This window comes from Cynara cardunculus (genome assembly GCF_001531365.2).
Source record: "Cynara cardunculus var. scolymus isolate 2C chromosome LG 11, CcrdV1, whole genome shotgun sequence".
NCBI lineage: Eukaryota > Viridiplantae > Streptophyta > Magnoliopsida > Asterales > Asteraceae > Cynara > Cynara cardunculus.
In genome coordinates this window covers 1535570-1548063 of record NC_037538.1, presented here as the reverse complement: position 1 = coordinate 1548063, position 12494 = coordinate 1535570, and the positions used below count along the sequence as shown (strand labels likewise).

Here is a 12494-nt window from a genome sequence, read left to right as displayed (position 1 = left end):
TATTTTAAATTAGAAAAAGTTTTCCGACGGCAGAATCCGTCGGAAAATAAAAAAAAAATATTTTCATATTTTAAATTAGAAAAAGTTTTCCGACGTCGGAATCCGTCGGAAAGATCTAATCTCATTTTATATTACTTTTAATTAAGACGGGAAATGGATAACATATTATAAAATTTTCCGACGGATTTCCGACGGATATTTCCGTCGGAAAATACAAATCCGTCGGAAATTCCGTCGGAAAATGCATTTAGCGGCGGGGGTTTTTCCGACGGCGAAATCCGTCGGAAAGTTGTTTTTCCGACGGATTTTGCCATCGGAAAAACCAGATTTTTTTGTAGTGATCGTAGAATCAAAAGTCTATGTTGATTGTGGCTTAAGATCTTACTCTTGTTTTAAAGATAGAAAAGTAAATTGCCGTTTACCAAATGTTTACTCGGGTAAACGCTTACCAAGTCACATTCCTTTACCGGATGAATATGAAAAAGACCAAGAATCTTACATGGTAAGAGCGAAGGCAAGGACCGAGAGTCTTACCCAGTAAGTGATGGCGTAGTAACGCTTACCGGGTAAATTGTTACATACGATGTCGTTTTGGTAGACTAAAATCTTACCCGCTAAAGTAAGTGATATAGTTGAATGAACAATAAGTAATACTATAAAATGAACAATTAATTAGCTTTTTTGGATATTTTATTTTCCAATATAATTATTTAATACATGTTTAAGCCCTTAATATTAAATGAAATTGTCTGGGTCTTATTAAATTTTGGTTTTCTATCAGGACCATTGAGAAATGAATAATGGATAATATCAATGTTGGTTAAACAATTAATTTTAGACTTTGGTACTAGATAAAAAAAACCTTAAATAAACAATACTATAAATTGAACGACCACTTAACTTTTTACGTATTTTCTTTTCCAATGTAATTAATTAATATTTGTTTAAGCCCTTAATATAATACGAAATTCTTCGAGTGTTATTAGATATTAAAACAGTTGTGTCTCTTTTATTTAATATTTTTTTTACTATTACTATATACTAAAAACAAATTGGGCTCCTATTTTTTGTGGGCCTTGGGTGTACGTCTGGCCCGCCCTCCACCAAGAACGGCCTTGTTATCACGCAACCTTTGCACACGACCTGTCACGCAACCCTTGCATGGCAGGGGTAACATTTTGTGTACCGTAAACCCTTCCATGCGACCCTGGCATGGCAGGTAGCATTTTCCTCTGTTTTGCTTTTCTTTGACCACTTGTTTTGTACAACTCTCTTATGCATGCCAACCATCTTTCCTTGCTTTTTCTCGTCCGTTTCTTGGCTTGGTCAATATAAAACTTAGATTAGGCTTATAGAAATATAATTTAGGCATATTAAAATATAAACGTGGGGATTTTGAGTTTACAAACACATGTTAAAACACGAAAATTCAATGCTATCAACCGTTGATGATCAAATGGATGTTCCTGATTTGTAAGGGTTGTAGGAATGTAAATGGTTGCATAATAACTCACCCCTACATATATGTGTTATATATATATATATATATATATATATATATATATATATACACACATACATACATACATAAATAAAGACCTTCTGGTATGTTATAGTCAGCTTTACGATGTGCTTGAATGTAAAGTAAAACTTTCATCAAACTTAAACGTATTTTCTTGAAGAAACCAATTTTAATTTTAGATCTACGACAAAATCTAAAACAGAAAGTTTAGTAACTTGTTTAAAGAAATAATTTTTGGTTAAGAATGTGATGGCTCATTTATTCTTTCTTCACAAAGTTGTAACATATACTCATTTAAAAAAGTGTTAGAAAGAAGAAAGTAAGGTAGAAGGGTAGTTAAGTCATCATGAAACATGAATGGGATGGGATGGTATGATATGATTGGCACACATGCATGCCAAATGAAATTTGAAGATGAGGGATGGCATGTAAACATAATCATATGCACTAGGCCATGCCTTTGTCTCTTACACAGGATAAAGTGCATGCCCAATTTTACATCATATCAAACAACTCAACCAATTGTGTGTATATGTATATGTATATGTAAAGGTTCATTTGAGAAGTAAAGAAGTGACTTTAGCCTATCATCTGATCAATATTTGTGGCTTAGATCGTGAAGTACCAAATAGTTTCTTGCACGGGTATGCGGAAGATGGAGAGGTAGTTTTGTAACTTTTACAAATAGACATCAAATGAGTTCATACGTGACCCATTAATTAGTTCATATGTATATCAGTTAAAATAGTTTACATGTGTATTACACGGACTCATATATGAAGATATAGTTCATATGTGAATCACATAGGTTTACATAAAATTTTACTGTATGTGGATCATGCCTTCAAAGGCTAATGTCGTTGAATAAGTTAGTATGACATAGAACGGAGAATCATTAAATTCGTACATTGATTTAAAGTATCATACAACTACCCATACTTTAAGCATCAAAATTTCTCTGATGATCTCTCTCTCTCTCTCTCTCTCTCTCTCTCTCTCTCTCTCTCTCTCTCTCTCTCGGTAGATAAAGAAGCCTGCTTTCTTCGCATACTTCCTCTCTCTCTTCTTTATAATTATGAGTTATGGTTCATATGAAGTGTACGAGAATTGTGTTATGATAAACCGAGAGATCATCAACGTGCTTGAAAACAACCATAGAAATTATGTTATCGACTACGACGAGGGTGAATTAAATAGCACATACGAGAATATCAATCAGACATGATAATCAGAGAGCGTAAAGAGTTGTTTGTTTATCTTTTAATAGTTTCATTAAGAGACAACATCTGAATCGTTAAGAGGTGAATCTTGTTTAGCAAACAAAAAAAAAATATGTCTTTTAATGGTTCTAAAACCCTCTGAATGATTTTGTATCACGGGTCTCTCTTAACCATTCAACGCTCTAATTTCATTGTAAATAATTATCAAACAATTATATTTAATTTTGCACTATACATGAGACATTACAATAAAATTGGGTTTATAGAACATCCTCAATCTTTAAGCGTCCCAATAGACCGTTTTATAAGACTTGATTTATAAGACTAAAATATAAAGCGTCATATCTAAAGGTGTTGTAATATGTTTATGTGACGCTTTTGGGCGTCTTAACAAATTTTTCAGAACATTTTTAATACAAAATGTCACATTAGCAACTTTATAGAATACTTTTGAGAAAGTGTCCCATAAACTCAAATTTTTATAGGACATTTGTTTTTATAGGACAGTTTTTCAAATAGTGTCATATAAAGTTGTTAATGAGACGTTTTATATTAGACGTGTCATAAAAAACTTATTACGACGTCAAAAAAACGTCAAATAAACTTATTAACGCCTTTAGATATGACGCTTTATTTTTTTGGTCCTATAAACTAAGTTTTATAAAAAGGTCTATTAGGACGCGTAGAAATTAGGAGTGTCCTATAAGCCTGATTTTGTTTTAATGAGAATATATTAATCATTCTGACCACTTAATCTTTTTGCAATAAACTATTCAGTAACTGTCAAACAACCCATAAGATATGTTAGGAAAAACTAAAACAATGTCAGTGCCTATTTAAATTCATTTATTGCATTTTGAGTAGCTATATATTAATTATCTAATAAAATATATTTTTTTTAAAAACCAATAATATAAAATAACATAAATCAGAAAATACCTAGATCCACTAAACAGATTTTGTCTTCCAATAAGAAGGTGTCTTTGGCATCTGAATCACATGCCTTTTTCATTAAGTCCTATTTCTTCATATTATATTACTTTTAATAAATATTTATTGTTTTTTAAATATGATTTTAATATTAAATATATGCAAAATACATTAAAATGTAATTTAATGTATGGGTGATGGGTCTAATTGCATCTTCGAAACGTGCATCGCATTTTTCTAGATTAAGACGACGGATATGATATGATATGAGTCGTGATTTTATTTTATTTTTTGTATTTTTTATTATTTTTTAATGTAAATCAATGTAATAATTATTTTAAACGTATTTATTTCTTGAATTTAATAGGGGTAGAATCGGTACGACACTAAAAGGTAATTTGACAGATGTTAAATGGTTTGGTGCAGAATGATTAAGTGGTTTGACGCAGAATGATTAAGAGACTCTCATGATATAGAGTAAGATAAAATGTAATTGTTTGATAATTATTTACAATTAAATTAAGACGTTCAATAGTTAAGAGAGATTTAAGATACAAAATCCTTTAGAGGGTTTTACAACCATTAAGAGACAAAAAAATTTTTTTGTCAAACAAGATTCATCTCTTAATAATTCATATGTTGCCTCTTAGGGGCTGTTTGGAAGTTGCTGAATGGTTTGATGCAAAATGATTAAGTGGTCAGAATGACTAAGAGACTCTCATGATATAGTGTCAAATGAAATATACTTGTTTGGTAATTGTTTACAATGGAATTAGGGCGTTTAATGGTTAAGGGAGGCCCAAGATACAAAATCATTCAAAGGGTTTTAGAACCATTAAGAGACAGACTTTTTTTTTTTGCCAAACAAAATTCACTTCTTAACGATTCAGACGCTGCCTGTTAATGGAACTATTAAGAGGTAAACAAAACAACCCCTTAATAGAACTATTAAGAGGTAAACAAACAACCCCTACATTTTTTCCTCTAATAACATATATCAACCACTTATAATTGTAACATAAAATCTTATATCATGTACCATATAACCATACTTGGTACCAATTCAATCAGTACCATTTTTTCCGATTGATTCATATTGGTACTGGTTTCATACTAACTTCAAATTACATATATGAAAACTTGCAATTTCGTCAAACTTAAAGTGGCATTTGCATTTATTGGTAACATATGTCATGTTTAAGAATTTCTTAATTATAAGAAACAAAACAAAATATTATCAGTTCGTATATTAACTTAAAACTGGTATGAACTATTTATTTAAAAATAATAAATTATTGAATTGATTTGTACATAAACATTGTTATCAACAACTAAAGAGCTTTTGGCCTAGCGGTATTGTAATCTTTTGCCTCCTAGGAGGTCAGGGGTTCAAACTTCACCAAATGTGAGGAGGGTGCGTAAGTTTAATTTGCTGTATTTGACGTATATAATATTATATACTTCAAAAAAAAACATTGTTATCAATATATTCTTATTCACATTAATAACAACTGATCTATACATTATCAGTTCATTAGTATTAAAATATAATACAATATAAGTTTCAACATCTTAATAGGTTCGAATCCAAGGAGGAATAAAAAATCCCTTATAGCCATGGAAGTTCAAATGCGGTGGTTCGAGCTACCTGCAAAACAGATGGTCTACTTGAAATTAGTCGGCTCGCATAATGGATTAGATATTCAGGTTAATAACAAAACGTCTTGTGAAAATTAAATTTAAAACTTTTCTTAAAAAAATCAAAGATAACAAGTTCCAAAAAGCAAGTGTCTCCCTCTCTCTTGACAAGAATAAAGTGAAAAAAATAACATCCATGTCAAATTCAATGTTATAACTTTAATTTCATCAATTTTATTTTTTAAAATTTAGTAAATAAAGATTTGAGTGATTTTTGGTTTATTTTTCAACAGATTTTTCAATACTTTCTCTGTTAAAAAAGGTAAATTTATTAAAATTTGAAGGATTCTTTAAAAATGATTGCTAACGAGAGAAAAATAGTTTATTATTATTATTATTATTATTATAATAATTAAATTAAATGTTTATGAAAGAGAAACACATTTTTATTAAGAGTGTGTTCGGTTAAAGATATTGAGCAGTAACGCGAATGAAAATAAAATGAACCGTTTGATTTTATATAATATAAAGCTCAAATTTGCGATTCAGGTCAAACCAAAGGGAATGAATTTCATTTTCATTTTCATTTCATTTCATGTTTATTTTTAATAAATAATTGATGTTATAATATTTAAAATAAATAAGATGTTGGGATTGAATGTATTTTTTTTAATATTTTAATTTATAATTATCTTCTTTAGAGAAATTTTGAAGAATTCATTAAAGATGCTCGAAAATTTTGCAATAACTGCGAGTGAATGAAAACATAATTTCAAATTAATTATTTTGCCTAAAATAAAAAATGTTAAGTTTATTTTGAAGCAACTAAAAGAAATATCGAATTAATTTAAACAAATGTATTTTTTTTAAATTGAGTGGTCGTAATAACTGAAGTATATCTCGACTAATTTCATGAAACCCTGAAAATAATAATTAGAAAATAACTAATGAAACTTAAATAGCAACTTGGGTGTTATTTGTTTACCTTTTAATAGTTTCATTAAGGGACAGTCTCTGAATCCTTAAGAAATGAATCTTGTCCGGTAAAAGTAAATACGTCTCTTAATGGTTCTAAAACCCTCTAAATGATTTTGTATCATGTACCTCCATTAACTCATTCAGCAGCCGTAATTTCATAGTAAACAATTACCAAACAACTATATCTCATTTTACACTATATCATAAGAGTCTCTTGATCATTCTGTACCAAACCATTTAGCAACGGGCACCGACAAACATCCCCTTACCAGAAAAGAGACCCAAAAGTACCTAACATTTATTTGTAGGTAAAATTAGCTCTCAAACATTTAAAAAAAATAATAAATATTTAGTTGCAAGAAAAGGGAATTCTTTTTTTGACCAATAGAAGACATCTTGTTATCAAGGGTATCTTTTCAATCAAGAAAGTTCCTTTAACAAAAGGGCAAAAAGACCAAGAAAAAAAGAAGAGAAAAATATGAGTCATGACAGTTACCTATGAGTAATGACAGTTACCTATGAGTAATGACACTGCACTAAATATTCTTTAGGGGTTAAAGAACAGTTAAAGGTTACAGAATGTCCTAAAAATTGGATTTTTGCCTATCAAAATAGCAAATTGATGGCTTTCTGTTGATACCCTTTTTGTAGCTTTTGACCAATTATCTATAATTTAATTTGGACAGCTCACTCCCAATCATCTTTCCCTTTTATTGCTTCTTCTGCCATTGATGGATCCATGTTTTAATTGTGATCTGATTTTGGGTCATGTTTATGATCTTGTTGGAAGAAATTTATAAGGGTTTGTTGTGTTTTCTCCTATTGTGTTTTGAAGAGTGAGGGCAAAATGGTCAATCATTGAGATCCATGAATGGTTCTTTCCTCCTGTCCTCTCTCTCTCTCTTTCTCTTTCTTTGCTGAGAAGAAGATAAAGGTTACAAAATACTGTCTTGTCTTATGCCCTTTCTCTTTAAAAATAGTAACTCAAGAAACAGAGATTTGTGGATAATAAATTGTTGTCCTGAGAACAAAGTCTTGTTTGGGAGGTATTCTTTTGCTTCTTTTTCTTCATTCTATGCATCATAAAGTAACTTCCAAAAACTTGTTTCATTTGCAAAGCATCTGTTCATCTTTTTTTCCCCATTAATTTCTCAGTTTTAGCAGGAATCCAAGTTCTGGGTCATCATTATTTGCATTGAATTCTTCTGGGTGATCTTTATTTTCTCCCAAGATTTCACCTGTTGATGGATCTTGCAACTTGATTTTTTTCAAGAAATTGAAGAAAACCCCCAATTCTTTTTCTTTAGGGTTCAAGATTGATGTTTGGGATTTTGTATTGTTTCTTGATTAATGGGTTAGTGAACGGTTGAAATTTGTGAGTTTTTTACAGATGAATGATTAGTTAATGAAGAGTATTTTCATGAGGGTTTTGTTCTGCAAGATCCACTGTCCTTCATTCATATGTTTCTGCAAACCCTCCACTGCTACTCATCTTTACAATCCCGGGCCTTTGAAATTGGAAAATTCCACTCATGCCCCTCCTCTATCACTTGTAACTGATCCATCTGATCAAAATCATGTATCCCCTGATGTTGAAGAAATTATTGAAGTTGAGGAGAAAGAGATTCTAGAAGATGGGAAGCAAGAACCAGAGAGTATTGTTCTCAGAAGTTGTATGAAGAACAATGATAATTCCCAATCAAGATCACCAATTGAGAGAAAGAAGGTGCAATGGATGGATAATTTAGGCAAAGAACTTGTTGATATCAAGGAATTTGAATCCAGGTTAGCTTCTATATACCCTTTTCTTGTTATACTTTTGTGAATGTGGAAACAATTTCTTGCTGGAATTTGAATTGTTATTGCCTTTTGTTGATGGGAATTTTGGAATCTGAACATGGAGAATCACAAATCTTTAGATTCTAGAATTGATCATATGATAATTTGGAAAAAGATTGAACAAAGAACTGATCAGTGATACTTGTTAAAGATCAAATGCAGTAGAACACTGATTTCTAGATGTGAATTGATAGAAATTGGTTATTAATGGTTAAGAAGATTATAAGTCTGTTTGTTAACAGCTTAATGAGCTTAATGAGACTCACATGTTATTCGGTCAGCTATACACAATTGTTTGGTAGTGACTTAATAATATAGAAAGCGGCTTATTCACTAAGCTTCTAAGGGAGCTTTATGCAAAATGTCAAGTTTTTTCCAAGCCTATCCCTCCCAATTAAAAAACAAGCTCCTTCTATCTATAAAACCCCCCTCCCAAACGAAAACCTTTATGTATACAGGACTTCATGGAAAACCAACCAAACAGCCCCAATGTCTGTCTGGAATGCATAGGGAGATATGAAAACATTCATCACACAGCTCTAGATTTTAATCTTGTTTTTCGTTTGGACGTTTTCTGACAGTGAAACAGGAGATACTGACAACGAAGACGACGATAGAAGTTGCTTTTGCACGATTCTTTGATGCTTCCTGAACCATATCCATGTTGATAGAATAAAGATAAGATCATCTGTAAGTGTTCATCTCTTCATTTACTTCATTGAATTGGATATAAAGACCGAGAATCCTGCAAAGATCCGAGCTCCATTTCTAGATTTCGTTTTCTAATTCTTTGACGCTGGCTCTTCTGCGTTCTGATGTAAGAATTTCTGTTATTAATGAGCTTTCCAAACACTTGGCTCCATTCCCACCTTTGGATCTTTGTCTGATAATGAAAATCACTGTAAAGTTTGTTGCTTTTCGTCGTTTCTATGGTGTTCAGGCTTTACGTTATCGAAATTTATCGTGTTTTTGTATTTTGATTTGGGATTTTACCCGTTACTTGATTTTCTTGAATTACCCTTTTAAGTGAAATGGGAATTTATGTAAGAACAGAAACAGAAGCAGATTTCTTGCTGAAAACATAAACATTAGAGACAGATTTCTTGTTCCTCCCTCTTCTTGACAATTATTGCTATAAAGACTGGAAATTTGATATCATGCCCACAAATTTTCACCAAAATTTGAACAGATGTAGAAAATTCAGTGAGTAGGCCATGGTCAAGATTGATAAGAAGAACCCAACTGGAAAACCGATAAAAGTTCCCTCCCACGAAATCCATGAATTATTCTCGTCTTCCTCCTCTCTTGGTTCTAATGGTGAGATTGAGATATCCTCGGGACATTTGCTCCCAATCTGCATACCGCATAAGCCGCTGTTGTTGGCATAATACTTCAGCTCGTTCATCGTGCTCATTTGCCCACCCAAAGGAATCTTACCTGTCAACCTGTTGTAGCTCACATCTAGAATCGCGAGTTCATCCAGTTTAGTTAGTGATTTAGGAATCAAACCCGAGATTTCGTTGTGAGAAACATCCAAGGTCTCAAGGCTCTTCATGTTGCCGAAAGACACTGGAATAATCCCCGAGATGTTGTTGTGTGAAACGTTGAGCAGTTTTAGGCCTTTGAGATTGCCCAATGATGCTGGAATTTCACCGGATATCCTGTTGTTCGACAAGTCCAAGAAAGAGTAGATATCGAGGTTATGACTTGATAAGCCTTGAAAAGAGCTCTTCCAGTTCAGAATCAAGTCCGGAAACTCGATCAAGAAGTTGAAAATGTCGGTGGATGCTAAGATATCTGGAGTTTTGATCATTCTTACAAGGCTTCCGATTTCCGGTGGAATACTTCCGGTTAAGTTGTTCCCGGAGAGATCAAGAATCCTGAGAGAACCGAGGTCCGAAATCGTTCTTGGGATAAATCCTTCAACGGAATTGTTTCTTAGGCTTAGAACTTGAAGAGCTGGGATTTGAGGCCAAATATCCTGAAAATTTCCAGTAATATCATTGTCATGAAGATCAAGATGTTTGAGGTTGATCAAGTTAGTCAAATTCCGAGGCAATTCCCCGGAGAACTTATTCCCACCCAAGGAAATCATTTGGGTTTCTGTTGAGAAAGTTGACGGAATCGCACCGGAGAATTCGTTATAGGACAAGTCAATGAAAGCTAGAAGAGGATTGTCTCCAAAAATCGGGACTTTGCCAGAAAATTGATTTCTGGAGAAGTCCAAAAACAGTAGTCGATAGATATTGGATATTGACACTGGAATTTGTCCGAAAAATTTGTTTCCGGACAACATAAAGATCATAATCGCTCTGGCGTTACCTACATTCTCCGGTAACTCACCGGAAAAGTTGTTACGGGACAATGCAAGAATCGATAAACTTGGAGACTCAAATAAGCGAGGTGGGAGTTCTCCGGTGAAATTGTTGTCGGAGAGGATTATGCTTCCGACGTCCGTCTCGGCAAGCCAATCCGGGAACTTTCCCTCCAATTGATTATCGCTCAAATCAAGAAAAACCAAATTTTTCTGAGATGAAATCCATTTAGGAATTTGACCGGAGATTTGACAGGAAGACAGAGAGATGTGTTCTAGCGAACATCTTGGAACAATCTTTGCTTTGTTGTTCCAAATCAAGTTGTTCCCTTTTCCTCCGATGAATAATTTCTTCAATGTTTTAATTCTGAACAACCAAGTTGGAATGTCTCCGGCGAGCATGTTTTTCGTTAGCCGTAGCGATTCCAATTTGGTCAAGTTTCGCATTGATGACGGTATCGGACCCGTTAACTGGTTGTTACTCAGTTCAAGTGTCTTCATGTCGGAAAGTCTTCCAATGCCGGCCGGAATTTGCATGGAGAAAGAATTTCTAGATAAATCCAGTGATTCCAGCTCCTTTAAGTGCACAATCGATGACGGGATTCCGCCGGAAAACTTATTCTTTCCGAGCGAAAATTCTCTTAACCTCGTTAAATTTCCGATCTCGTCCGGGATACTTCCAGAAAGAAAATTCTCATTCAGCTTCAATGATTCAAGATTTCGAAGCTTACCAACTTCTGGGCTTAAAACTCCATCGAAAGTATTGTTGCTTAGATCAAGAACTCGTAGAGATTTGAGTTTGAAAAGTTGAGAAGGAATGGAACCCTGGAATTGATTTACACTTAACCTTAACGTTGTCAAATTCCGAAAAGACCCGAGTTCTGGTGATAGTTCGCCCTCGAGCGAATTGGTGTTCATGTCCAAGTAACGTAAATTCGTTAACCGGAAAAGTTGGCCGGGGATGGAGCCATTGAAGCTGTTCTGCATCATGTCAAGGTGAACCAGTCCGGTGAGATTACCGAACCCATCTCCTGGAATCTCTCCTTGCAATGAATTCATCGAGATATCGAGTAGTTTCAGTGATCGGATTCGAAAAAGGGGAGTCAAGATATCAGAGTACACCGGAACCGGATCGGCAAACATTGGAACGACGGCGTCTAGGTGGAGCTCCGTTACATTTCTGGTTCTGCTGCATTTGACACGGGCCCACAAGCAACAATCGGAATTTCGATTCCATGAATCGAGTTCTACGAATGGAATGTAATCTACGGAGGTGGGATCGGAATTGGCTTTGAAGATGGTGGTGACGGTGGATTTGAATCGGAGAAGTGCTTGTTTCTGATGAAGAGGACAAGAGAATGATGGGATTGGAATGAAAGTGAGTATGAAGAATAGTGATAGTATTGACAGTTGAGTGCTTACGGCGGCCATGGCTTTTTCCGGCGACTCTGTTGTTTGAATGTTTTTGACCAAAAAGCGGTGGTGATTATAAAGGCTTGAAACGTTGGGGGTATTTTTTCTAAATCCAGAGAAATATACTGTTTTTGTTGAATAACGTACAAGTTATATAGCATGAATGGGTTTGGAATTAGTGGTTTTAGCACTGGAGAAAGGGAATAATTAGGTCGACTACTGAGGGTCAATGGAGTGATGGTAAACTACAAGCATGAGTTTGAATATTGAGCATGAGTAGGTCCCACACCAAGTAAACTCCACTTTAAAAATGGTAAACTCCATCTTCCATCGTTCGACGATATTTTGCTATGAAATTTCAGTGTTATTTTATAGTCTCGTGAATCTCAATAAAACAGATACGTCTTTATGTAAATCCAACCCATCTTTCACTAAAAAATTAGTTGTGTATCCGTGCAATGCGGTAGGAGCCATGAATTTTAACAATTTTGAAGTTCTACTGGTTTTATAAGATATGATTTAACGATGATATATATTACACTTGGTCTTTACATATTAATACAATTTGAATAAATAAGAGTTATGATTTCAATTACAGACTATTGATGAAAAAAATTGTATGACAGTTTAAAATCCAATA

At 33.6% G+C, this 12494-nt stretch overlaps 2 protein-coding genes across 2 annotated transcripts; one reads left to right on the top strand and one right to left on the bottom strand.

The window, feature by feature from the left end:
• The first annotated feature begins 7060 nt into the window (after positions 1-7060).
• On the top strand, positions 7061-9051 carry LOC112521613. Its single transcript, XM_025130576.1, has 3 exons — positions 7061-7334; positions 7679-8073; positions 8709-9051. Exons 2-3 carry the CDS (start codon positions 7694-7696, stop codon positions 8767-8769), a joined length of 441 nt encoding a protein of 146 aa, XP_024986344.1. The 5' UTR covers positions 7061-7334; positions 7679-7693; the 3' UTR covers positions 8770-9051.
• Positions 9052-9142: 91 nt separating this feature from the next.
• Positions 9143-11872, bottom strand: LOC112520907 (LRR receptor-like serine/threonine-protein kinase FLS2). Its single transcript, XM_025129532.1, has 2 exons — positions 11316-11872; positions 9143-11183 (listed from the first exon to the last, which is right to left on the bottom strand). Exons 1-2 carry the CDS (start codon positions 11870-11872, stop codon positions 9299-9301), a joined length of 2442 nt encoding a protein of 813 aa, XP_024985300.1. The 3' UTR covers positions 9143-9298.
• Positions 11873-12494: the final 622 nt, after the last annotated feature.

Excerpts from the sequence above, each read along its gene's own strand:
- LOC112520907 (XM_025129532.1), bottom strand. The coding sequence starts at position 11,872 with ATGGCCGCCGTAAGCACTCAACTGTCAATACTATCACTATTCTTCATA. Across the intron at positions 11,184-11,315 it reads GAACTATCACCAGAACTCGG|CCCAGAAGTTGGTAAGCTTC; the intron begins GTCTTTTCGGAA and ends TGGAGTTTTAAG.
- LOC112521613 (XM_025130576.1), top strand. The coding sequence starts at position 7,694 with ATGAAGAGTATTTTCATGAGGGTTTTGTTCTGCAAGATCCACTGTCCT. Across the intron at positions 8,074-8,708 it reads ATCAAGGAATTTGAATCCAG|TGAAACAGGAGATACTGACA; the intron begins GTTAGCTTCTAT and ends GTTTTCTGACAG.